Source organism: Bos grunniens, chromosome 16 (genome assembly GCF_055505025.1).
Source record: "Bos grunniens cultivar Pamir isolate PY7600 chromosome 16, Bosgru_T2T1.0, whole genome shotgun sequence".
In the NCBI taxonomy this organism is placed as follows: domain Eukaryota; kingdom Metazoa; phylum Chordata; class Mammalia; order Artiodactyla; family Bovidae; genus Bos; species Bos grunniens.
The window spans coordinates 24,684,470-24,711,419 of NC_141180.1; the positions used below are offsets into that span (position 1 = coordinate 24,684,470).

The 26,950-nt window shown below is 45.1% G+C and overlaps 1 protein-coding gene across 2 annotated transcripts in view; it reads right to left on the minus strand.

The window, feature by feature from the left end:
- The window catches only part of TNN (tenascin N), a 72,910-nt gene that overhangs the window by 20,514 nt on the left and 25,446 nt on the right, over positions 1-26,950 (minus strand). For both annotated transcript variants that reach the window (XM_086342442.1, XM_086342441.1), the window contains 7 exons: positions 19,981-20,244; positions 15,786-16,049; positions 13,585-13,848; positions 10,381-10,644; positions 8,250-8,513; positions 6,218-6,481; positions 1,801-2,064 (listed from right to left, as the gene is read on the minus strand). In XM_086342442.1, the coding sequence (XP_086198568.1) occupies positions 1,801-2,064; positions 6,218-6,481; positions 8,250-8,513; positions 10,381-10,644; positions 13,585-13,848; positions 15,786-16,049; positions 19,981-20,244 (1,848 nt within the window). The remainder of the gene's footprint in view (positions 1-1,800; positions 2,065-6,217; positions 6,482-8,249; positions 8,514-10,380; positions 10,645-13,584; positions 13,849-15,785; positions 16,050-19,980; positions 20,245-26,950) is intronic.

Genomic DNA, 26,950 nt, shown 5'->3' on the forward strand with positions numbered 1-26,950 from the left:
TGACTCTAAATTTACTGAGATTTCCAACTAACAAACAGAACGGGAACTTATAATAGAAATTAAGTTGGTACAGAAATATAAAGCTCTGTGTCTTAGGTAACTAAGCGTGCAGCCTTAGAGGCATACCCCGTACAAAATGGGGAAGCAGGGGAGATGCTTGTACAAAAGAGGAGACAAAGGGAGACAGGGCAGTGGAGATGGAGGAAAAGCAGAGATGTCTTCTCATCCCCACGCACTTCTGCACTCAAACACCAGAGGGAAAGCGTGAAGACTACATCTCAGCAAAAATTCTAGTCAACACCACAGTAATTGGTCAGACAGCTCACTTTTTTTTTAAGCAAACAAGATATGAATGGAAATTTCCATTTTGAAAAATCATTATCATAGAGGGTGATTTTAATTTAGAAGTTTCCAAAAAAGATGTCTCCAGGCTATTTTCTACCCAGTAGCATTTCAGCTGAGAACTGAAATGCAGTATTTTAATAGAAATCACACAGCTGTTGTTTCGAATTAGGATGTTTTGACAAATTTTGAGTTTCTGTAATATCAGCGTGGTGTGGCTTTCTAACGCATAACATCTGGTCTGGATTTTATTCCATCCATCACGCGGGAAAACTGAATTTCCTGGTTTCAAAATCAAAGGAAAACCTTAACTATGGAAATATCTTGAGCTGGCTTCTGCCACCCCTTTGCCCACCCATCCCCAGGTTATGAACCTGAGATGTCTGTCTTAGTTATTTCTACATTTCTATGAAGTAGAAAGATGAAATATTTTTGTCTTTAAAAATGGGGAAGGGGCTTCTCTGGTGATTCGGTGGTTAAGACTCTGAGCTTCCACTACAAGGGGTGCAGGTTTGATCCCTGGTCAGGGAACTAAGATCTCACACACTGCACAGCGCAGCCAAAAAAAAATTTTTTTTAACCGGGAAAGTGAAACAAAGAGAAGATAAAGAAGAAAGAGAGAGAGAGGAATGGAGGAGAAAGGAAGAGGGAGGGAGACTGGGGGTTGGGGTTGGGGGAGATGGGGGATGGAGGAAGGGAGGGGGAGAAGGAAGGAGGAAGATGTTGGTTACCCCAGGAGAGAAGTCCTGGGTATCAGGGAGCCTTGGATGTGGAGGAGTTTTTCTTTCTACACACCTTTGTTTAGTTTGAAAATTTTCACTATAAGCGTGTATTACTTTTTTACTGAAAACGTCCGTTAACTGTAACTGATAAAAATAATGAATACATTCAAGGCACCTCTCGTTCCAGTGGCCACACATGGTAATACTGTGGCCGCACAGGGGATGGCCAGGCTCTGCCCAGGCTGTCCAAGGAGACCCAAGGACGTCAGGGTGGGCTGCGTGATCCTGTCAGGCCCCTGGGAGGCCTCATCACGCACACAAAATACAGGCAGTCCAGGCCCCTTTGGTGGCCAACTGGAGAGGGACAGTGAGAGAAGGAAGATGCTCCACCACTGCCTCCAGCGTGGAGATGGAGGCAAAAAGGGCTCCTTGCCTCCCTCTTCCCCAAACTGGAGCGGAGGCCCAGCCAGGTCCTCAGGTCGGGACGGAGAGCCCGGGAGCTGGGCTGGGTGAAGAGGGGTGTGAGGGAGGCCCCCTTCCACACAGGCTCCTTCACACCACTCCCTTCCTAAACTGTCTGTCAAGGCATTACCTCGGAAGGGTGAAAAGGGAAGCACTCTGAAGAACGCCCTCAGGGGCAGCACTGTGTTCCCTGCTCCCCTCCTCAGACTAGATGTGGAGGAAGGCAATCTCCTGTTGGGTGTGAAGGGCTCGTGTCCCCCACCCCTCACAGTACCTGTCGGGGCCTTGGTGTCGGCCTTCCTGCTCTCCCGGTCCCCCTTCTGCGCCCACACGTGGACCGTGTACTCCACGCCCGGCCTCAGGCCCGTCAGGACGATGCTGCTCTGCTCCTTCCCCACCGGAACCTCCCTGGTGTCTCCATCAGCAGAGGTGTAGCGCACCAGGTACCTGTCGATGACGGCCTGCACCGGGGCCCAGGAGACGGTGGCCATGTTCTCCGTCACCTGCTCGGTCATCAGGTTCTGGGGGCTGTCAATTTCTTTTTAAAAAGGAAATGCTGAATTTTAGGGCTAAAGGAACACATCACCATTCATGTTACTTTTATTAACAATACAATTCCACTGAAAGCATTTTTCCAGGGGAAACAAACCACTGGAAAAATGTTATATTAAAACTGAAAGGAATTTGATCTTCTCCAAGTTTATCGACATGGAAATTTTTTGTCCTTCTAGTTCCCTTAAAAATTTTTTAAAAAATCTCCTGAGCAACAAGACAAGCGACCCAAATGGCAGCTGAAGGGACCTCTTTTGCTATCTCCATGGTATATAGCTATTTTGTTTCACAGAATTTGAGAGCTGAGAAGTTACGTCTTTCAAACTTCTTCCCTTTCATAAAAGGGGAGGAGAAGGGAGATCTAGAGAAATGAAAAGACTTGTCCAAGATCCTGCTGTTTTTTTGCATTAAAACTTGGACTCTGGGGACTCCCCTGGTGGTCCAGTGGTTGAGACTTTATGTTGCCAATTCAGGGGGCGTGGGTTTGATCCCTGGTCAGGGAGCTGGGATCCCACATGCTGTGTGGCCTGGCCTAAAGTAAACAAACAAAGAAACAACAACAACAAAAAAACTAGATAAAAAACCTAGACACTCTTCCTCCTGAATTTTGAGCCCTTTCACCTTCTCAAGGACTTTGCTCCCTTTCATCTGCCCTCTCTCACCTGTGCCATCAGTCTCTCCCCATCTCCCGTCATTCCCAGACAAACAAGCTCTAGGCTCTCCCGTCCCTCTGCTCCCCTTAACCGACAGACTTCTCAGGAGAACCTGCCTGTATATCCCACCTCCTGTTCACTCCTCAGCTCAGTGAAGTTTAGCATTTTCTACAGCACATCACTATAACTGCTAGTCTAGGTCACCAACAACCTCATCTTGCCAAATTCAATGGACACCTGTCATCCTCACCTTGCTCGACCTTTGAGCAGCATTTGGTAGAGCTGAGCCACTACCCCTGTCTCAAAACACTCTCAGCCCTTGGCTTTCATGACTATACACTCCACTGGGTTTCTCTTAACTGCCTCCTCCTCTCTGATTTCCATCAGCAATCTGAAAATGTAGGGGAACCTGAGGTACCCTCTCTTCCTCTCTGTCTACAGGTGATCTCCACCATGTCTGCAGCTTTATTAATATTCTAATCATTTACTTAGGGCTGTGTCAGGTCTTAGTCACAGCATGTTGGATCTTCGTTGAAGCATGCAGGATCTTTTGTTGTGGCACATGGGCTTCTCTCTAGGTGTGGCACGTGGGCTTTCTAGTTGAGGTGCTCAGTAGCTGTCCCCCAGCATATGAAATCTCAATTCCCTGACTGGGGATCGAACCTGCATCCCCTGCATTGGAAGGTGGATTCTCAACCCTGGACCAACAGGGAAGACCCTCCATAGCTTTAAACACCAGCCAGATGCTCACAGCTCCCCAGTGCCTATCAATTCTGAGCCCCTGTGTTTCTAGCAATTCTGAGTCCCTGACTTGTATCTACAAGAGCAGATCCACCACAGCACCTAGCATGTATTAAACATTCAATAAATACTTGTGGAATCAATAAATAAGTCTCTCAATTAAGCAAGAAATCCCATGAGTACCTCAAGCTTAAGCATTAAGTCTTAATGTTTCTCCTCAAATCTGTTTATCGCTCAGAAGATGCCCCAGTTGTCCATGTTGCTCAAGTCGGAAACAGATGTCATACTTGGTTCCTCACTTTCTTCCTGCTCCACATCTCATCCATCAACAAACACTGTCATTGATGCGTCCAAAATACACGCCCTGATGTCCTCTTTTCTCATCCCTATTGCCACCACACTTGTCCATCTCTCCCTACCAACTTGACAAATCTTCGCCCTCTACTCCTGTCATCTCTCCCATTTATCCTCCTCACTGTGGCCTGAATGACCTTACCTCATTCCATTCTTCTCCTAATAGATATAGCATGCTCCCTCTTTGAGGTACTGGGTGGTCCTGTATGACCTGACCTTTCCCCCTGCCCCCATCATCTCATGCCACTTTCTCTCCCCGCCTCTATGCTCCAGCGACACCAGCCTCCTTTCAAGTTCTTCAACCATCTCATGCTATTCCAAATCAGGGCCACACACTTGTTCTTCCCTCTGCCCAAGATGGCTAGTTTTCCCCAACCCCCTTCTGCCCTTCCTCTACAAGCACGCTGTCCAAGAGATCTCTCTGCAATGATGGGAATAGTGTAGAATCTATATGTTAGTCACACGTGGCTACTGACCATTGGAAGTGTGGCTAGTAAACTGAGGAAATCATTTTTAAATTCAGTTCAGTTCAGTTCAATCGCTCAGTCGTGTCCGACTCTTTGCGACCCCATGGACTGCAGCACGCCAGGCTTCCCTGTCCATCACCAACTCCTGGAGCTTGCTCAAACTCATGTCCATTGAATCAGTGATGCCATCCAACCATCTCATCCTCTGTCGTCCCACCTTCAATCTTCTCCTCCCACCTTCAATCTTTCCCAGCATCAGGGTCTTTTCCAACGAGTCAGTTCTTCGCATCAGGTGGCCAAAGTATTGGATATTCAGCTTCAACATCAGTCCTTCCAATGAATATTCAGGACTGACTTCCTTTAGGATTGACTGGTTTGATCTCTTTGCAGTCCAAGGGACTCTCAAGAGTCTTCTCCAACACCACAGTTCAAAACCATCAATTCTTCAGTGCTCAGCTTTCTTTATGGTCCAATCTCACATCCATACATGACTACTGGAAAAACCATAGCTTTGACTAGATGGACCTTTGTCAGTGAAGTAATGACTGCTTTTTAATATGCTGTCTAGGTTGGTCATAGCTTTTCTTTCGAGGAGAAAGTAATTTTTAAATTACTGTTAGTTAAATATTTAATTAGCCACATGTTGCTAGTGGCCACTGTATTGGATGGGACAGTATAACAGAACTGTAAGCTGGACACATGGCCATCAAGCTAAAGACTCCATTTCCCAGTTCCCCTTGTGGTGAGGGACACTGTGTCTTCGGTCTAGCCGGGGGAATGTGAGGAGTGACATGTGCAGTGCAGGCATTTCTTCCCTTTCCCACGCCCCTTTCCACTGCCTGGAGTGAGGATGGGTGATGACCATGTATTGGATTGGCCAAGAAGTTCATTTGGGTTTTTCTGGGAAAACTCCCTATGAATGGCTGAGCAACAATATGGAAGGAGCTTGGGTCTCCTGAACCATGGAGCTATCATATCAGCCTTGGCGCCTTATGCTCTGACCATTCCACAAGAGAGAAATAAATTTCTTTCTTGTTTAAGCCACTGTTATTTGGGTGTTTCTGTCAATGTGCATCTTTTTTTAATTTATTTTTAATTGGAGGATAATTGCTTCACAATGTTGTATTGGTTTCTGCAGTACATCAACATGAATCAGCCATAGGTATACATATACTCCCTCCCTCTTGAACCTCCCTACCTCTTCCCATCCCATCCCACCCCTCTAGGTTGTCACAGAGTACCAGGTTGAGCTTCCTGTGTTATCTACTACTCCCCCATTTCATCCCTGCCCTGTTATTATCTACACATATACCATGTTCATCCCCTTCACAAAACTTATAATTTATAGTTAAAAATGCATTTGCTTGTTGACTATCTGTCTTTCCCACTGGACTTCAAGACAGTAGGAATCATATTTATTTTGTTTACTGCTATATCCCAGGCCTGGCACTTACAAAATGTTCATTAAAATTTAGCTGCACGTTGAAATGAACACTGACCTTCAACTGCCAAAAGTTACATTTGTTCCTTTAATCTAAACACCACCTATTAAGTAAAAAATAAAATCAAATAGCTTGCTACAAAACAGTACTTTAATGCAGTGGTTTCAAGAATTTTATATTGGCTCTATCTTATTCCCGATAATTTCCTATAGCTGAGAAGCATTGTCATTAAAAACACAGGCTTTGGAAAACAGTTTTAAGACATTCATGGGATTGCTCAGTACTGGGCCCATTATTATGCTTTGTTCTTTCTTTAGGTGAATGGAGCTTGTTGTTTTGTTTTGTTTTTTTACTATAAACTCCTAATATAATCCACAGTCCCTGAGGACATGGGCCACAAAAGCAGCAGTGCCGTAATTCAGCAGCAGTAGATCGGCCCACAGTGAAAAACCCCAGTTTGCTTTTCTTGTCCCTCATGTTACCTGTCGGGGCCTTGGTGTCGGCCTTCCTGCTCTCCCGGTCCCCCTTCTGCGCCCACACGTGGACCGTGTACTCCACGCCCGGCCTCAGGCCCGTCAGGACGGTGCTGCTCTGCTCCTTCCCCACCGGAACCTCCCTGGTGTCTCCGTCAGCAGAGGTGTAGCGCACCAGGTACCTGTCGATGACGGCCTGCACCGGGTCCCAGGAGATGGTGGCCGTGTTCTCTGTCACCTGCTTGGTCACCAGGTTTTGGGGGCTGTCAATGTCTGAAAAGAAAACAACAATCAATTTGGAGAAAATCACAGCCACCTTGCTTGGGGTGACACCCTTTCATGTTTCGTGGGATTTCCATCTTGCATGCTCTAACTGCATCATGGACATATGTGTTCTGTCCCCATAAAGACTTTGACTCCTCAAGGAGAAAGCACAGTAGACCAAAACCTGAGTGTCTGTACTATTACCTCTACCAAGACTTTAGAAAGACAAATTTCTTTCTTCATTCATTAGGCATGTGTCAAATGCCCACTATATACAAGGCATGGGACTAGACAGTTTGCAGGGTTCCGTTGAAGAAGACATGGTCTCTGCTCAGTTCAGTTCAGTTCAGTCGCTCCGTCGTGTCTGACTCTTTGCGACCCCACGAACCGCAGCAAGCCAGGCCTCCCTGTCTATCACCAACTCCCAGAGTCCACCCAAACCCATGTCCATTGAGTCGGTGATGCCATCCAACCATCTCATCCTCTGTCATCCCCTTCTCCTCCTGCCCTCAATCTTTCCCAGCATCAGGGTCTTTCCAAATGAGTCAGCTCTTCGCATCAGGTGGCCAAAGTATTGGACTTTCAGCTTCAACATCAGTCCTTCCAATGAACACCCAGGGCTGATCTCCTTTAGTATGGACTGGTTGGATCTCCTTGCAGTCCAAGGGACTCTCAAGAGTCTTCTCCAACACCACAGTAGCTAAAAATTTTGTTTCTAGCATCATGTCAACAAAGACTTCTCAGTTCATACAAGATGATTCTACCAGCCAGATGCCAATATAAGCTCCCAGAGGAAGAGGGCTATGTTCTACTCCCCTTGGGGTTCCCACTGCCTAGGAGGGAGTAGGGCCCATGGAAAATGCTCAACATATGTTGTTAAATGAATCGGCAAAATTAAAATCCAGTTTTAATATGCTTTAGCAGATCATAGATTCACTTGTAATGCTGGTTTGCTGGCTAAATCACAGTACAGAAATATAATCATACATCTCTTTCACAATAAGATGAGAATATAACCTAGAAGTTACACCTGAAAATAACACAATATTATAAATCAACTATAAAAAGTTCAGACATAAACCCATGCACATGCGTGTGTGTGCTAAGTCACTTCAGCCATGTCTGACTCTTTGTGACCCCATGGACTGTAGCCTGCCAGGCTACTCTGTCCATGGGATCCTCCAGGCAAGAATACTGGAGTGGGTTGCCTTGCCATCCTCCAGGGGGTCTTCCTGACCCAGGGGTCGAACCTGCAGCTCCTGCATGGCAGGTGGATTCTTTACCACTGAGCCACCAGGGAAGCCAGAACATAACATAGAAATTATCCTTATCCTCAAATATCTCATTATAGTAAAGCAAACCACATACAACTACTCACTTTGGTAGATGTAAAGTCTACTTTTTGAAGTTGAGTTTTGAACACATTACAGTTAATATTCATGGCATTTGATTTTCATTTTCTGTTTCCAATCACAAACTCAACAGGAGAGCCTCAATACTGAACAGAAGACTCACACACTCGGAAGGAGCACTGGCAGGACCTGACCATCAGTCACAGCAGACTTGTAGCTTGGAGGCTGCCAGGTGGCCCTGACTTTTAAAGAAACCAGTTAAAGGGAAATGAGAGATGGAACATGCAGTACATTATGATGGAACACCATCCTGCCCTTCCATAAATCATCAGCTTTGCCAGTTTTCAGTTCAGGAAACCAAAACTAGATGAGGCATAGCCTTAGCATGACAGGCCTTACATTCCCAAAGAACAGTGCTCTGTTACCTGTCGGGGCCTTGGTGTCAGCCTTCCTGCTCTCCCGGTCCCCATTCTGGGCCCACACGTGGACCGTGTACTCCACGCCTGGCCTCAGGCCCGTCAGGACGGTGCTGCTCTGCTCCTTCCCCACCGGAACCTCCCTGGTGTCTCCGTCAGCAGAGGTGTAGCGCACCAGGTACCTGTCGATGACGGCCTGCACCGGGTCCCAGGAGATGGTGGCCGTGTTCTCCGTCACCTGCTCGGTCACCAGGTTTTTGGGGCTGTCGATGTCTAAAAGGTAAAGTACACTATTAGCAAGCACCAGAGACTGAGACCATGTTCCTTGGGGTGAGGCAGTCTCCATTCTTACAGATTTCCTGTCTCCTGTGTGGATTTTTAGTTGTTTCATGGATGTAGGTCTTCTCACCACAGCTGGACTCTTGGATCCTCAAGCAGGTGGCACAAGACAGCAGAATGGGCACTGGATCCAGAGTCAGAAGAGCTCCACTCCAATCCCAGCCCAGGAGGCAGAGGGGAGGACCGCCAGGAGGAGCTACGGGCTGGAGCCAGCAGACCTGGGCTCTAGGTCCAGCTCGATCATCAGCCAGCAGCGGCCCTGCACAACTCTGCCACCCCTGGCTGGGTCTCCATCCTCATTTGTAAAATGTGGGCCTTGCCAAACAGATTTTAAGGTACCATAATATTCCATGAATATTCCATGAATCATCAGCTAACTTTGTGACTTGTCGAAATCATTCACGTCTCTGTATTTGAGGTTTCTCAGCTGTAAAATGGGGATATTGATTCCTGCTCTACCCATCTCAATGAATTCCTCTGAGTACCAATGAAATGAAGAATATAATTCTCATTCATTGCTGGTAGGAATGTAAAATAGTGCCACTGCTCTGGAAACAATTTGGCAGCTCCTCAACAGTTAAACATAGAGTTACCATATGACCCAGGAATTCCACTCCTAGGTATATAGCCAAAAGAATGGAAAACATATGCCCACACAAAAATTCGTTCATAAATGCTCACAGCATCATTATTCACCATAGCCCCAAAGTGGAAACAACCCAAATGCTCATCAACTGACAAACGGATAAACAGAATGAATTAGATCCATGTAATGAAATATTGGAGAAGGAAATGGCAACGCACTCCAGTGTTCTTGCCTGGAGAATCCCAGGGATGTCAGAGCCTGGTGGGCTGCCATCTATGGGGTCGCACAGAGTCGGACACGACTGAAGTGACTTAGCAGAAGCAATGAAATATTATTCAGCAATAAAATGTATGGACACAAGCTACAACATGGGTGAACCTTGAAAATATTATGCTTAGTGAATGAAGTCAGCCACAAAGGGCCACATATTCTATGAATCTATTTATATGAAATGTCCAGAATAAGGAACTCTCTACAGACAGAAAGTATGTAGCTTCCTAAGGCTGGAGGAAGCAGTGCTGGGGAACAACTGCTAATGTCTGGGGTTTGTTTTAAGAGTGATGAAAATATTCTGAATTAGACAGTGGTGATGGCTGCTCCATTCTGTATATACTAAAAACCACTGAATCACACACACTATAAAAAGGTGGACTTTATAGTATGTAAATTATAACTCAATAAGTCTGTTCTTAAAAAATGAGAAACAGAGATGAAAGAGCTTTAAAAATTATGAACTGCTACTATTTAAAAGTGCAACCTTAGGATCCTCAGAATGGAGTACACAGCAATCAAAAGAGAATTTCTCCACTAAGAAAGCCATAAGACTTCCTTGTTCCGAAGAGATTGCAGCGCAAGTCATTTTCCTAAGGTACTTACCTCACAGATCCTAACATGTGGCTTATTTCTTTCCTTTCAAGAAGAAATGTTTAATGATTTATCACAAAGTAAATTCACAGTTGGAGGGACAGTGGATAGATAAAACCAATTATCATTTATCTTTGCAAGATCAAAGTATGAGGCCAAATGTGAGCCCCTTATTTTGATGTAATGTGTAAAAAGGAAGTGAGGGATGGTATGTGGTTTGGCAGAAGTCTACCCTCCTGGTCTTCCAGAAATCATCGATTCTGCCACTGTCAGTTCAGGAACACAAAACTTGACCAGCCATTGACTTTAGCATGTCAGGGGTTCCATTTCTAAACAGCAATGCTCCCTTACCTGTCGGGGCCTTGGTGTCAGCCTTCCTGCTCTCCCGGTCCCCCTTCTGCGCCCACACATGGACCGTGTACTCCACGCCTGGCCTCAGGCCTGTCAGGACGGTGCTGCTCTGCTCCTTCCCCACCGGAACCTCCCCGGAGTCTCCGTCAGCAGAGGTGTAGCGCACCAGGTACCTGTCGATGACAGCCTGCACCGGGGCCCAGGAGACGGTGGCCGTGTTCTCCGTCACCTGCTCAGTCACCAGGTTTTGGGGGCTGTCAATGTCTGAAAGGAAGATGCTGATCAATAAACACTATTCACAGAGTGAAATCTTGTGGCCACGTTGCTTGGGGCGGGGTAGTTTCCTGTTCTCATAATTTTCCTATCTCATATGTCAGGTTTCAGCTGTTTCATGGACATAGATCTCTTTATACATCCAGACTTGAGGATTTTCAAGGAGGAAGCACAGAACAGCAGAATGAGCAGTAGACCCGGAGTCAGGAGAGCCGTGGCTCTGGACAACCCAGCTGTCTCTGGCTGGGCCTCAGTTTCTTGATCTGTAAATCTTGCCTTCAGGTTGTATGGTCTCAGGTACCTCTGAGCCCTACTGGTCCATGCATGCATCTAATCTCATAAATTATTAACTTGCTTTGTGACCCTGGGCAATTCACTTCACTTCTCTGCATCTGTAAAATGGGGGTGTTCAACAGTTATTGTACATCTCTCCAGGGTAGCTCTGAAAACCAAGACCAACAAACGTCATATAGAAAGGGGTCTTGACTATAATATGGTTATCAGTGTTTATAGGGAAAAAAGGCATAGGGAGATAACATGAGTACATATTCTGTAGAGTTGAGTATCATAGGAGTTAATAACATGCCCTTTATAACAGTTTCTGGCACAGAGTGCATGTCCAGTGACCACAAGCTATTTTAAATGATAGCAGTTTGTTGATATTTTACAAATGTACAAGATTATATTTCTCCATACTGCACATAGATAATGTATTCAAAAATGTATTCACCAAGAGAATAAGAGCACTTCTCTGTTCCACATACAGGCACACCTAGTTTTATTGTGCTTCTCTCTATTGTGCATCACAGATATTACACTTTTCACAAATCAAAACCTGCACACAGCAAGTTATTGGCACCATTTTGCATTTGCCAACAGCATTTGCTCACTCTGTATCTTTGTGCCACATTTTGGTAATGCTCATAGTATTTCAAACTTTTTCATTCTTATTATATTGGTTTTGGTGATCTGTGGCAAGTGATCTTCAATGGTACTACAATTTGCTGAAGGTTCACATAATGATGAGCATTTTTAGCAAAAAAGTATTTTTAATTAAAGTATATACATTTTTTAGGCATTATGCTATTTACATTTCATAGACTACAACGCAGTGTAAATGTAACTTTTATATGCACTGGCAAACAAGAAATTCATGTGACTTTCTTTTTTTTTTTTTTTCATGTGACTTTCTTGATCGTGATGTTCACTTTATTGCAGTAATGTGGAAACAAATACAATATTTTGGAGATATGCCTATAGTTGATTGCAAAAGCCATTACCCTAAGGTCTTATCATAGACTTACAATCATATGTTCAAGTGGGACCATCCTTATCTTGGCTTAGGCCTGACCCCAAGAAAATAAGTATCTACATTCCAACCTGAAGGCCCAAAGCCAAGGTGGGTGCAACTGTTTTGTGGCCCTTGATTGATCAACCAACTACAGACTATGAATGAGGTTGGAGAGCACAAAGAGGTGGGACTTAGGGAGTGGATTTCTTTGAAAAGAGTTACACAGAGAGTCCCATGGGTGAGGGCCAAGCCTCGAGTAAACAGTTGCAATAGGATCCCTTGCTGACCTGCACAGGTATACTCTAGAGCAAAAGTTCTCAACCAGGGGTGACCTCAGTTCAGTGTGGAATAGGGAGGCCCCTGGCCCCAAATGGGTAGAGGTCACAGATGCTCCTAAACATGCTACAGTGTACAAGACAGACCCCTGCAACAAAGAATTATCAATAGTGCCCAGGTTGAGAAAACATGACCAAAGCTTAGGGAACATCATGCGCTGGTGTCTGACCTGTGCATAAAATACCTGAGATGTGAAAAAACTGCTGGTTGCCTTGATGCACAGAAAGGAGATGCTGCAACGTTGGGAAAAAAAAAAAAAACATATATCTGGCTGCGTGGACAAAGGGTGCCTGTGCGTTCCACATGGCCAGATGTGGACCAAGGCAAGGACAGCCCACCTGGGGTTACTTTAGAAGCTGTCGAAGGGAATCATCCAGAAGGGTGAAGAGACCCCACCCACAAGATCACTCCAGTGAAAGAGTTGAGGGAAGAGGACAGATGAGCTGTCTCTGAAGAACCAAGGAAGTGTTCCATGAAGGAAAAGTTGGTTTTAATCCTTGTTGGGCACCATTGGCAGACTCAAGCCAGCTGTGACTGTTACTGTCAAGTGAGATCCCTCACCTCTCCTCCTGCTGACCCCTGAACTCCCACACACAAAACATTAATGGGTCAGAAAGTCTAGCTAGCACTCTGGAAGAACAGTGCTTGAAGAACAGAAGAGAAATATAAGAGAAGCCAAGCACACCCCCTTCCGTGGCAGGCAGTCCACCCACGAATGGCCCAAGCTGATGAAGAAGAGCAGGTTTAACTTTCAAATATGTACAATTACTTGGATGTATATATCTTAATTACTAAAATGAAACATATTGGGGGCTTAAAGTGACTTAGACATTTGCTTATTTTGAACCAATAAAACACCATCATTTCTACCAAAAATGTTCATCCAAAGGGCAGAAACAAAAATAAGCACCGTGGAAAGGCTTTAAACTGGTGAGGAAGGAAGAAATTTGGTTTTGGATCAGCCCATCCCTCAGCATGGTCATTACTTGTGCTTTCTTTATTTTTATCCCTTATGAAGGGGAAGGTTTTCGGTGTAAACAACAAAGCAGGTGCACAGACAGACAAATGACCGTGAGCAGGAACGTCAGTGTTGAAAGCCTAAACTTTGGTCTTTAACCAAACAGGACAAGCTACACATTCTAAGAGAAGCCACGCCATGGAAGAAAGGGGTACACAATTTCCTATGCGAGGATACCAGCCTGCTCATCCTTAAGCCTCTCTTTCTGCTAAGGTGAGAGAAGGAAAACCAACCTAGACAGACCATGAGCTTAGCAGTGACACAGTGACAATATGTGCTCCATTACCTGTCGGGGCCTTGGTGTCGGCCTTCCTGCTCTCCCGGTCCCCCTTCTGCGCCCACACGTGGACCGTGTACTCCACGCCCGGCCTCAGGCCCGTCAGGACGGTGCTGCTCTGCTCCTTCCCCACCGGAACCTCCCTGGTGTCTCCGTCAGCAGAGGTGTAGCTCACCAGGTACCTGTCGATGACGGCCTGCACCGGGGCCCAGGAGACGGTGGCCGTGTTCTCCGTCACCTGCTCGGTCACCAGGTTCTGGGGGCTGTCGATTTCTTTAAGAAAACATTTGGGAAAGACTAAGCCTTGAAGCAACATAAGAGATACCCATCACCCCATCACAGAGATTTTTATCTCCTAGAGCCCTCTTAGCACAAGACAATGGCTTTCCCATCCCAGATTCCCTGGTGGGAGTCAAGGGAGAAAGTAACCCCTGGTTCTCCACATCAAAGGACTCCTCATTATAAAGCTGACATACTTCCTTAGCTTCCAACTCTCTAAAATGTGGGAGGAACAATGTCTTCTTTAGCAACATTATGGCACATCAAAACAATCCATCATTAGAAGATAGAATGGTAGAAATAAATGAATCAGAGAGGATAAAAGAAAAACGAATTAAAAGAAATGAGGACAATCTCAGAGACCTCCAGGACAATATTAAATGCTACAACATTCGAATCATAGGGGTTCCAGAAGAAGACAAAAAGAAAGACCATGAGAAAATACTTGAGGAGATAATAGTTGAAAACTTCCCTAAAATGGGGAAGGAAATAATCACCCAAGTCCAAGAAACCCAGAGAGTCCCAAACAGGATAAACCCAAGGAGAAACACCCCAAGACACATATTAATCAAATTAACAAAGATCAAACACAAAGAACAAATATTAAAAGCAGCAAGGGAAAAACAACAAATAACACACAAGGGAATTCCCATAAGGATAACAGCTGATCTTTCAATAGAAACTCTTCAAGCCAGGAGGGAATGGCAAGACATACTTAAAATGATGAAAGAAAATAACCTACAGCCCAGATTATTGTACCCAGCAAGGATCTCATTCAAGTATGAAGGAGAAATCAAAAGCTTTTCAGATAAGCAAAAGCTGAGAGAATTCTGCACCACCAAACCAGCTCTCCAACAAATACTAAAGGATATTCTCTAGACAGGAAACACAAAAATGGTGTATAAACTCGAACCCAAAACAATAAAGTAAATGGCAACGGGATCATACTTATTAGTAATTACCTTAAATGTAAATGGGTTGAATGCCCCAACCAAAAGACAAAGACTGGCTGAATGGATACAAAAACAAGACCCCTACATATGTTGTCTACAAGAGACCCACCTCAAAACAGGGGACACATACAGACTGAAAGTGAAGGGCTGGAAAAAGATTTTCCATGCAAATTGGGACCAAAAGAAAGCAGGAGTCACAATACTCGTATCAGATAAATTAGACTTTAAAACAAAGGCTGTGAAAAGAGACAAAGAAGGTCACTACATAATGATCAAAGGATCAATCCAAGAAGAAGATATAACAATTATAAATATATATCCACCCAACATGGGAGCACCGCAGTATGTAAGACAAATCCTAACAAGTATGAAAGGAGAAATTAACAATAACACAATAATAGTGGGAGACTTTAATACCCCACTCACACTTATGGATAGATCAACTAAACAGAAAATTAACAAGAAAAAAAAAAAAAAAACATGTATCTATAAAGCTCACTAAAGCAAAGCACAGTAAAATGAGGTATGGCAATAAAAGGCGTTAAATTTATCAAATAAAAAAAAATAATAAAGTGCTGAAAAAAAAAAAAAAAAAACAATCCATCAAGTACCTGGCATGATTTTGGGGTATCTAATTTACCATTCTATCAGGGGCTACTTCCCAAGCAATCGTTATAGAAGTACTATCATAATCATTGCAATGACCAGATCCTATCAGTATCTTGACTGAGTCTGCTAAAATCACAGCCACTGCACAGCTTTCCTTCTGTCTTCTAGTCAGCTGAGTGGCTCCACGAGTAGCTGTCACCGTCAGGAAGGGCAGCATGATGAGATCACCACTACAACTCACTGTCTCCTTTGAGCTTTCAGTCTCTGCTTTGTAAAGTCTCTCAACTCAAGACACATCTTTTGTCACCATGCACACCCAAATCCACACCCTCAAACTTCAATCCCCATTGACCATCTTTCTCTTGTTACCTGTCGGGGCCTTGGTGTCGGCCTTCCTGCTCTCCCGGTCCCCCTTCTGCGCCCACACGTTGACCGTGTACTCCACACCCGGCCTCAGGCCCGTCAGGACGGTGCTGCTCTGCTCCTTCCCCACCGGAACCTCCCTGGTGTCTCCGTCAGCAGAGGTGTAGCGCACCAGGTACCTGTCGATGACGGCCTGCACCGGGTCCCAGGAGACGGTGGCTGTGTTCTCCGTCACCTGCTCGGTCACCAGGTTCTGAGGGCTGTCAATTTCTTTAAGAGATAAAAAAGTGTACCATTTGCCAACTCACTAATTTGTGAAAGGCCAGCACACAAACAACCAAAATGATGACCTCAACAAATTTCAGAGTGTGTTATATGCCAATAGTTGGGATAACTTATGGGTTTAATTAAGCAAGTGGTCTGAAATTTCCAAGAATGAGCCATTTGCATTTAATGAAAAGTAAGGTTTACAGACAAAGCCTATATTGAGTCTCAACTCTATAAACTTTTCTCTACAAGTTACCTTTGAATAAAAAGAATTTGTCTTCATATACACATTTCTCCATTACCCTGGATTTACATAATGTACTCTTTTAGTTCCTGACTCCTTATACTGGAAAGCAGTTACACTTCAATAAATCTTTGCATCAGATCTAATATTTTCTTTTGGAAGAAAAATATCCAATAAGTAGAAGCTGTCAGTTCTTTCCATATAAAACATTATGTCTGAGGCCAGAGAACTGGGAGACTTTTAAAGTATTTGATGTCTAGGTGGATAAAAATAATCCTACTTGTCTGAGTTTCTATGCAGTTGAAACCTGGGTTCCACTATATCCTGGTTGCCAACTTAGAACAAACTATACAACTTAAGTCTTGGTCTCCTTGTCTCTACAAAGAAGGAAATATCAGTACCTACCTCTGTTTATGATGAATGGTAAATGAGATATTGCATAGTAAATCTTAAATATGAGCTCTTTGCTATTACGAATGTCACTTAAGGTATGAAATATCACTTTGTCCTCAAAACGTAAACCCTTAAAAGGTCAATAATCTAAGGAATCAGGTGTAATGATTAGCATGCCTTTACTCTCCTGTTTCAAAAACCACCTCTGAAAGGATGAGCTTTCTATGACAACAGCTTTATTTCAGACCTCTACACCATAACTTGCCAGTGTGGCCAGGCCAGCTCAGTGGGATACACAGACAAGGGAGAACATGCCAGAAGGAGCACAGGAGCTCGGAATGTACCACCAACAGCTGACATGAAAGGACAATTTATCCTGGGATTCGGAGCTGGCTTCTCCGTCCCAGCTTCATCTTTCCACACTCCACCCCTCTCACTCACCCACCCACCATAAATACCACTAAAGATAACATTACCAAGATAAGCTGATGTTAAGCCATGAAAACCAGCCTGTCATATTCCCACACCTTGGCTGTCCAGCCGCTCAGTCGTGTCTGGCTCTTTGAGACCCCATGGGTTGCAGCACGCCAGGCCTCCCTGTCCTTCTTTGCATGGGCTGCTCCCACTGCCAACAGCCGCCCATCCTTCTAGACTCTTCAGGCGTCACCTCCGCCTGTGGGCTGCCATGACCGCTCTCACCCCTACCTTTTTTCAGACTCCCATAGTTCCAGGGTTATGCTAACACAACGTAAGTCACTGCACTTTATCTTTTTCACTTGTCTTCTCCTCCCAGAGGACTGTGAGCAACGTATGAGCGCAAACCGTGTCTTCTACCTCTGTACCCCCAGAGCCCGGCTCCGTGCCTGACACGCCCGGCAGCACCGCACCAGTAGCTCCTCTAATCCGTGGTACTTATTCACACCGCCCTCATCTGTGAGCAGGGAAACCTCTTCTTTATTACAACTTTCGCTGTCTTAAAAAGGTTGACCCAGGGACTTCCCCGGTGGTCCGGTGGTTAAGAATCCACCCGCCAATGCAGGGGACATGGGTTCAGCCCTTGGTCCGGGAAGCTCCCACATGCTACAGGGAAATGAAGCCTGTGCACCACAACAACTTGAGCCCACGAGCCGAGAGCCTGTGCTGCTCAACCAGAGAGGCCACCTCAACGAAGAGCCCGTGCACCACAGCTAGGGCAGCCCCACTGGCGCCTCTCGCCACAACTAGGGAAAACCCGTGCACAGCAACGAAGATCCAGCACTGTCAACATAAATAATAAACAAATGTTTTCTTAAAAGGTTGACCCACGTGTTCTATTCACAACACCCAAAATCTTGGTAAATGGAAGGCCACGTGTAATATAACCCGGGATCTGGTAATCTACGGTCAGTCCATTGGCCAAATCTGACCCACTGCCTGATTACATAAATCAAGTGTTATTAGAACACAGTCATGCCAGTTCATTTACATACTGTCTATGGCTGTTTTCTCATTTCAGTGGCAGAGTGGAGTAGACCACCAGAGACTGTGTGGTCCCCAAAGCTGAAAATATTTACTCTCTGGCCTTCTGTAGAAGGTTTTCTGACCCTGACTTTAAACAAATCTAGATCTCACCACCCTTACTGCCAACTGCCTCTTCCCCTGGAGGAGACAAAGACCACGTGGCCTCAGGAGGCTATGGACCGTGAAATGCTTCCAGGTCAAATGCGGATTAACATTTCTGTGCACTGAATGTTTGTGTCTTTTCAAAATGTATATGTCGAAGATCTAACCCCTCATTTGATGGTATTTGGAGGAGGGACCCTTGGGAGGGAATGAGCTTTAGATGAGATCATAAGGATGGGGCTCCCATGGTGGGATTAATGTCTCTCTGAGAAAAAGAGGAGACCAGAACCTCCTCCTCTCCAGCATGTAAAGAAGAAGGAAGCATCTGTAAGTCGAGAAGAGGGCCTTCACCAATAAATGAATCAACTGGCATCCAGATCATGGGAATTTCCAGGCTCCAGAACTGCAGGAAATAAGGTTCTGTTGTTTAAGCCAACCAGCCCATGGTGTTTTGCTATAGCAGCCCAAGCAGACTAAGACACATTTCAAGAAATAAGCACGACTATGATTTATGTAGCACTCTCTATGTCAGGTAGGGGCTTCCCTTGTAGTTCAGTTGGTAAAGAATCTGCCTGCAATGCAGGAGACCTGGGTTCAATTCCTAGGTCTGGAGAAGGAAATGGCAACCCATTCCATTATTCTGGACTGGAGAATCCCATGGACAGAAGAGCCTGGAGGGTTACAGTCCATACAGCCCCAGGGTTGGATACAACTTAGCAACTAAACCACCACCACCTCTATGTCAGGTACTTACATGGATTAATAATTCACGTAATCCTGACACTAACCCAGTGATGTTGAGAGTCACATGCCCCATCTAATAGACAGGAATTTGAGGAATGGAAGTGAAATAAGTTGCCCCAAATCTCTCGGCTAATAAATGGTAGAGCTGAGATTAAAACTTGGACAGTCAAGCTTCTGAAACCGTATTGCTAATTGATTATCAGCTTTTCTGAGCATCTTGACACTAAGAGACTGTCCAAAACAGAAGTCTATCAATAGGTGAATACTTTTCTAGGATTCCTGTCACGTGTGTGGGACGTCGTGGATTCCAGGATTAGGCTTTCTGAATTCAAAGTTGGTGCCAGAGGAGGGTTTAAGCAGAAGGAATGTCTGGGATATACATTCCCATGCAGCCTCAGGACACCTGCAGGCCCCAGCCAAGCAGAATGATGGGATGGAGTGAGGGAGCCCTTACAGTTTCGGAAAGCATAAAGTTAGAATTGGTACACTTGGTAAATGTTGACTCAGGAGGCAAACCATTTTCATGGTCTGAAAGACAGCTCCAGATTACACACACAGTGCCTGTGCCATCACTGCAAGCTGAGATAAGCATTCAAATTCACTGTCAGCCAAATGTTTTGAGTTTTCACATCCAAAAAAAAAATGAAAATTAGAAAGTGTTCCTCTGCTCTGAGGGAGTCGCATGTGGAATTTCAACCCACGTAAGTATGACCTTCTGATTCAAATTAAAAGGGTGACCTCTTTTGCTTGAGGTTAAAAAGGAGACAAATTCATAATTAAGAAATTTAAAATTGCTTTGGCAACCCCCTGCCCCTGCAAACAAAAGAGCTGGTGCTAGGTGGGATTCGGTCTCCTAATTCAAGAATCAATCTTCTCCCTGCCGTGAGGAAGTCTGTTTATTTAGAGATGGGAGAGAATAAGAATAAGAGACGACTCCCCTTCTCCTGTTACCTGTGAGGGCCGTGGTGTCCACCTTCTTGCTCCCCTGGTTGCCCCTCTCAGCCCACACGTAGACTTCATAGGCCTCCCCCGGCCTCAGGCCTGTCAGGACAGTGCTGTTCTGCTCCCTGGGCACCGCCGTGTCCTTGGTCTCCCCGTCAGCGGAGATGTAGCGCACCATGTACTTATCGATGACCGCCCGGACTGGGTACCAGGAGACCGCCACTGTGTCTTCAGTCACTCGGTCGGTGACCACATTGGTTGGACTATCAATTTCTTCATAAACATAACACAAGAAAGAAAAATTAGAGAAGACTTTTGGCTGGTCAAGGTTACAAATGTTTCAAGATTGCATTCGTCTGGATGACCTGGTTCCATAGTCTGTGCAATGCAAGACTCTCTGTCATCTATGACAGGGAACAACTGGCCTCTGCTTGAACCCTAAGCTGAGAAAAGTCTTCCTGATGGATGTCCATTTTCAGACCACTGAACACATTAGAGAAAGCTCTTCCAAATGTGGCCACTTGAAGTGGCTGCTCCTTCAAGGATGTCTACCCTTGGTATGCATGGAGAATACATCTAATTCCTCTTCCCAGAGACCATTCAGCAGGTGGATGGTCTCTTCCTATACTGTGCTGTACTTAGTCACTCAGTCATATCCGACTCTTTGTGACCCCATAGACTGTAGCCCGCCAGGCTCCTCTATCCATGGGGATTCTCCAGGCAAGAATACTGGAGTGGGTTGCCATGCCCTCCTCCAGGGGATCTTCCCAACTCAGGGTCTCCAGCATTGTAGGTGGATTCTTTACCATCTGAGTCACCAGGGAGGCCTGGTCTCTTCCTACTTCTCCCCTAATCAAAACAGCTTCACCTCTCTAATTTATGCACTTGCAAATTAAAATCTATTATATTGTATTATAAACTTATATTACCAACTTCCCACTTAGTTTCTAGAATTGGCATTTACATCTAGACGTGTTCTTGTCTTTCCCTTTTCATAGAAAAATTCCCAGAACTCAGTCCATTCGTTCAACAATTCACTGAGCATCCATTCCATGCCATGGAGTGTAATGGCTCTCAGGAATCACCAATTAACAGGACAGTCAAAAATCCCTCTTCATGTAGACTTCATATTCTAGAAGGACTAACCCAGAACAAAATGTCACAGACACGTTACCCCTCAATAACAGCCTCAGCCCAGAGCCTCAGAAAATCCCAGTTACCCCAGGGGTTTTCAACCTTTGTCAACCAAGGACACCTACTAAGTACCACCACCAGAGGGTCTACTTCAGAAGGTCTGAGATATGCCCTGACATCTCTATTTAAAAAACAGATACACAAAACTGCACAGGTGATTCTGATGTCCATCAAAGGTTGAGGATCTCCACATTAAACCACATCTTCCCAATTTTTGCATATCATACATGTCCTGGACCCACCACTTATCCTCATTATATTTTATCTTGCAGATTCCATTTATAATGTAGTCTTTCATCCAAGATGCCCACTTTCCTTTCCAGGTTCTTACCATTTGCAAACTTAATAAGTGATTCATCTGAGTGCACCCATCAAGGTCACTGATAAAGATGCTTGCCCCAAGACCCCGCCTTACATATAGACTGGTATCCTTCTGGGTACACACAGAAAGGAAATCTGAGCATTTTTCTTCTTCCTCATCCTGCTCTAGTTCTCTTGGCCAAGGATTTTCCAGCAGAGAAGTTACAACTTTACATAGCTATGTTCTCTGACACCAGTGCACTTTTCTTGAGCACAGCGGCTGTGTTTTGTGTGCAAGGAAATGAAAGACGTTCTATCACCTCAGACAGTGCATATTTTAGTTAATAAATCAACTGCCATTTATTGACCACATACTAAGTGTCAGGTGCTTTTAATTCATGACTTTATCAGACCTCATAGTAACAACATAAGGCATTCGCCAGGTCCTCCATGTACTAGTTTGCAAAATTAATAATGGTTACCATTTTGAGATCACTAATTATATGCAAGACTCAGAGAGATTAGATAAATTGCCCAAACTACACAGACAGTAAATGGTAGATCCTGATTCCTTCTTTAAACAATCATTGAGTGTCTACTTGGAGCCAGAGACTCAGCAGTGGTATGAGTTAAATTGTGTCCCCTTACCAAAAAGATAAATCTAAGTACTAAACCCCAGCACCTCAAAATGTGACTTCATTTGGAGGTCTAGAGATATAGGGTTAAAATGAGGTCTTCATGGTGGTGGAACCGATCCTTACAAAAGGGGGAAATTTGGACACAGACACATTCAAATGGAAGACAAGATGAAGACACTCAAGGAGGAGACAGGCATGTGAACAGGCACCCCAGTGTTCACTGCAGCACTGTTCACAAGAGCCAAGACACGGAAGCAGCCTAAAGGTCCATCAACGGAGGAACAGGTAGAGAAGATATATATTAGTATGTATCCATATACACACACACAATGGAACACTACTCAGCCAGTAAAAAGAATGAAATAATGCTATTTGCAGCAACATGGCTGAACCTAGAGAATGACTTCTCAGTAAGTCAGAGAAAGAGAAACATCATATGATATCCCTTATATAATGGAATCCTAAAAAGCCATGATACAAATGAACTTATTTACAAAACAAAAACAGATTCCCAGACTTAGAGAGCAAACTTACGGTTGCCAGAGGGAAGGATGGGGGGAAGGAATAGTTAGGGAGTTTGGGATGGACATGTACACACGGCTATATCTAAAATGGATGACCAACAAGGACCTACTGTATAGCACAGGGAACTCTGCTCAATGTTATATGGCAGCCTGAATGGGAAGAGAGTTCGGGGGAGAATGGATACATGTATGTGTATGGCTGAGTCCCCCTGTTGTCCACCTGAAACTATCACAATATTGTTGATAGACTGTACTCCAATACAAACAAAAAAGTTAAAAAAAAAAAAACAAAACACAAAGATTGCCAACAAACCCCAGAGGCTGGAAGGGACAAGAAAGGATCCTCCCCTTGAGCTGTCGGAGAAAATGTGGCCCTGCTGACACCTTGATTTCAGACTTCCAGCCTCCACAACCAAGAGACACTCAATTTGTTTTAAGCCACTCAGGTTTTGGTACTTGGTTATAGCAGCCCTGGGAAACTAATATAAGCAATGAAGAGAATAAAGACCCTCAACCAGGGAGCTTACATTCTCTTGGAAGAGCCAAACAATAAACAAGTGGGGATAGTGTTAGGAAGCCCAATAGGGCAAGGTAAAGGAATTAGAAAGTGAGAGAAGAAAGACACTTGGGATTTTAGAAGGAAGGCCAGTGAGAAGGTAACATCTGAGCAAAGAGCAAAGTGGAATGAGGCATCGGGCCATGGACAATCTGGGAGACCTCACTTCAGGCAAAGATAGCTGCGAGCTCAAAGGCCCTGCTCCATGTATTCGGGGAACAGCAGTAGGCCAGGGCATCAGGACAGAGTAGGTGAGGGGGTTGAGTGGCTGAAAGTGAGGCTAAGGAGGCAAGGGGATGCCTTTGAAAGTCATTGTAACAACTTGGCTTTTGCACAGAATGAGATGAGAAGCTTCTAGGGGTGGCAGAGGGGGGCGGTGGCTCACAGAATAGTATGATCTGACATGTTATAAAAGGACCCCTCTGGCTGCTGGAGAGAGTACAGACTATCGCAGGTCAAGAGCGGAGTCCCCTAGGAGGCCGCTACAACAGTTAATGTGTGAGATGACAGAAACATGGACAATTGTGGCAGATGAAAGAGGACTGGGGAGACTGCAAAGACAGAGCTGCCAGAGTCCGCTCGGGAATTTGACATGACTATAATGACTTGTTGGTTTGGGTCTTGAGCAATTTGCAGAAAGTGGCGACATTTACAGAGATGGGGAGATCTTTGGTACTGGTATTACAACAAATGCTAAAGGAACTTCTCTAGGCAGGAAACACAAGAGATGGGGAGATATGAGGGAGGGTAGAGTCTCCAGAAGAGGCCGAGGAGAGGAATGGGACCAAAGGTTTGCTTTTGGACTTATTAACTGGGAACTAGTAGAGTCAAGATTTGAATCCAGTCCCATCTACCTAAGACTACAAATTTCCACCTTATACCACTACCATTGGCCTCTTCTTCTTCTTTTTTTAGTATTTATTTGTTTAGCTGCATCCAGCCTTAGTTGTAGCACACAGGAACTTCATTGTGTTACGCGGCATTTCAGGCAGACTCTCTAGTTGTGGCACGGGTTCAATCGTTGCACATGAAGGCTTAGTTGCTCCGAGGCAAGTGAAGTCTTAGTTCCCCCATCAGGGATTGAACCCATGTCCCTGGCACTGCAAGACCGATTCTTAACTGCTGGACCACCAGCGAAAGTCCCCCATCAGCCTCTTCTTACAGAACTATGACTACTACTAAGAATGCAAAAAAGGGTAAGTGTTAGTCTCTCAGTCGTGTCCAACTCTTTACAACCCCATGGACCATAGCCCACCAGGCTCCTCTGTCCTTGGGATTCTCCAGGCAAGAATACTGGAGTGGGTTGCCATTCCCTTCTCCAGGGGATCTTTCCAACCCAGGGATCAAACCTGGGTTTCCCATACTGCAGGCAGATTCTTTACCATCTGAGCCACCAGGGAGGCCCACTGCTAAAATGATAATAATCAGTTGCAAATAAAATAAAATATGATCTGAAAATTTCCTGTGACCTGAAATCCAGCAGCAGTGGTAGATTGGAACTTGGAGGGGCAACTAGAAGGAGGACATGGTCCCAGGCTGTCACCTCTGGGAGACTGGGGCTGGGTGTATCTCACACCCACTGGCAAAGTGGGTCTCTTGGGATGAAAGGGCAGTGCGTTCAGAACACAGACACAAGAAGAGCCTAGTCCTGGGCCTCCGGAGGCTCAAGCAGGCTCTACGAGGATGCTCAGGAGAAAGTGTGTACCCTGAGGGAGAGGGCTCCCTCCTCACCCCATTACCCCTTTCTGTGCAAAGCATGATTCTGCACATTCAGGGAGGATATGAAGAGAGCCTCCAATGGTGATATGTCACTTTGGGGAAATCAGTGCTAAACTGGGAGTGGGGACACTTTGGCAAAGTGAGGATGGGGAACACCCAGAGAGTCCTGCCTCTTGAAGTCCCTGGCCCCCATCCTCTCCCACATCTGTACAACCCCCAGGCCTCTCACCACCTCCCCCTGCCCCAGATCAGTACTTGTCACTATGGCTGCCAGGACCCTCAGCCCAGGCCCACGGCGTTGTAGGGTGAGGGCTGCCTGAGTGTGCAGCCCTGTCAAGATCCATCAAATCCACATGGCTAGATGGAGGAAGCCTTATGTTTTTATAATCAAGTTTGATAGAATAATATATGAAAGGCACCTGGCATGTAGTATGTGGTCAATCAATGGCACCTGGCTTTTTCAACACTATAGTTTTATAAGTCATTCGCAAAAAGTGAGCTTATGTAACACACCTCTTCTTAGAGAAGAAAAAGCACATAAGGAATGAGCATGAGACAAAGGGCTACCTATAGGATTACACACCAATTTAGCTCTGTGGCAGCCACTACAATACTCTAATATCTGGGAAACAGAGATCAGAAAGATTAGAGAATGACCCTCAAAGAAGAAACTGAATGTTTCCATATATCCCCTCGTTTGTGGATTTCCTTTCTATCTAGACAACCACAGAGCATCAAGGAGGTTCTCGCTAGTTTACTATTTTATACACAGTTGTGTATATTATATATGTCAACCCCAATCTCCCAATTCATCCCACCTCCTCTTTCCCTGCTTGGCGTCCATACACTTTTTCTCAACGACTGTGTCTCTATTTCTGCTTTGCAAATAGGTTCATCTGTACCATTTTGCATATATATAACTGATTCACTTTGCTATACAGCAGAAACTAATACAACATTGTAAAGCAACTATACTCTGATAAAATGTTTTTAACATAAACAGTAATGAGGGCAGGCTTGCCTTTACATATAATAAAATTATGGTAAGTCCAAAAAAACAAAAAAAGAAAGATGAAGGAAATCTTCTTCTAAAAAAAAAGAAAGAAAAAGAAACTGAATATTGTCTTTCCATCACTGCCTGTGGATTAAGGACAGTCCTAAAGAGACGTGTTAGACTGCATCTGTCCCACTTGGATGAACAGGGCTAAGCTACCACCAAGGATTATGGGAACCAATCCAGGGAAGTACAGATTTCTGGCACAAGGCCTGATTTTGACACACAGCCCTGAGGCTCCTCCTCCTCCCCACAACAGTCCCAGCACCCCCAGGAACAGAGAAGAACCAGGAAAAAGCCATCTCGGCTATGAAGAGTGAGAAGGTAGGAGGCAAAATAGAATCAAAGCATGTCAGAGTTACAGAGACCTCACTCAGAGAGGACATGTGACTTCTCCAAACTCATAAAGCCAATGAGAGGCCGGGCTAGCCTGGAACTCGGGACTCCCCGCCCCCTTTCTCTCAACTCCCTAAAAACAGCAACAACAACTTAAGTGTTTAAGAGGCTCTTTAATGAGCTGCTCCTCTCCTTGATAAATTTCAGGATGGGAATCGGATGCCAAGATACAGATGTAGGAGGAAAGCCTCAGTGATAGGACCCCCCACAATGCACTACATCACTGGAAGGAGCCAGCTTACCAGGACCAAGACCTCCCTCTCTGCCAAGAATGAATATGGGGGTCATAAACAGTCTTTTCCATGGAACAAAGCCTTTTAGTAGCCTGCTGCAGCTGGCCAAATCTGAGATGAATCACAGCCGTGGCTCAACTGGGAGATGGGCCCTCCTGCCCTGGCCCCAGCTTCCTCCTCAGGCTGCAATCTCCCACCTGCTGGACACTAGCAGCCCTGGTGGGAACTTTCTCGGGGCCATGGGAGGTGAGGGACATCTAAGACAAGAGTTATGAGGCTTGATAGGAGAGATTCACTTTTGAGTGCATGTATTAGGTGGCGCCAATGGTAAAGAACCTGCCTGCCAGTCCAGGAAACATTAGAGA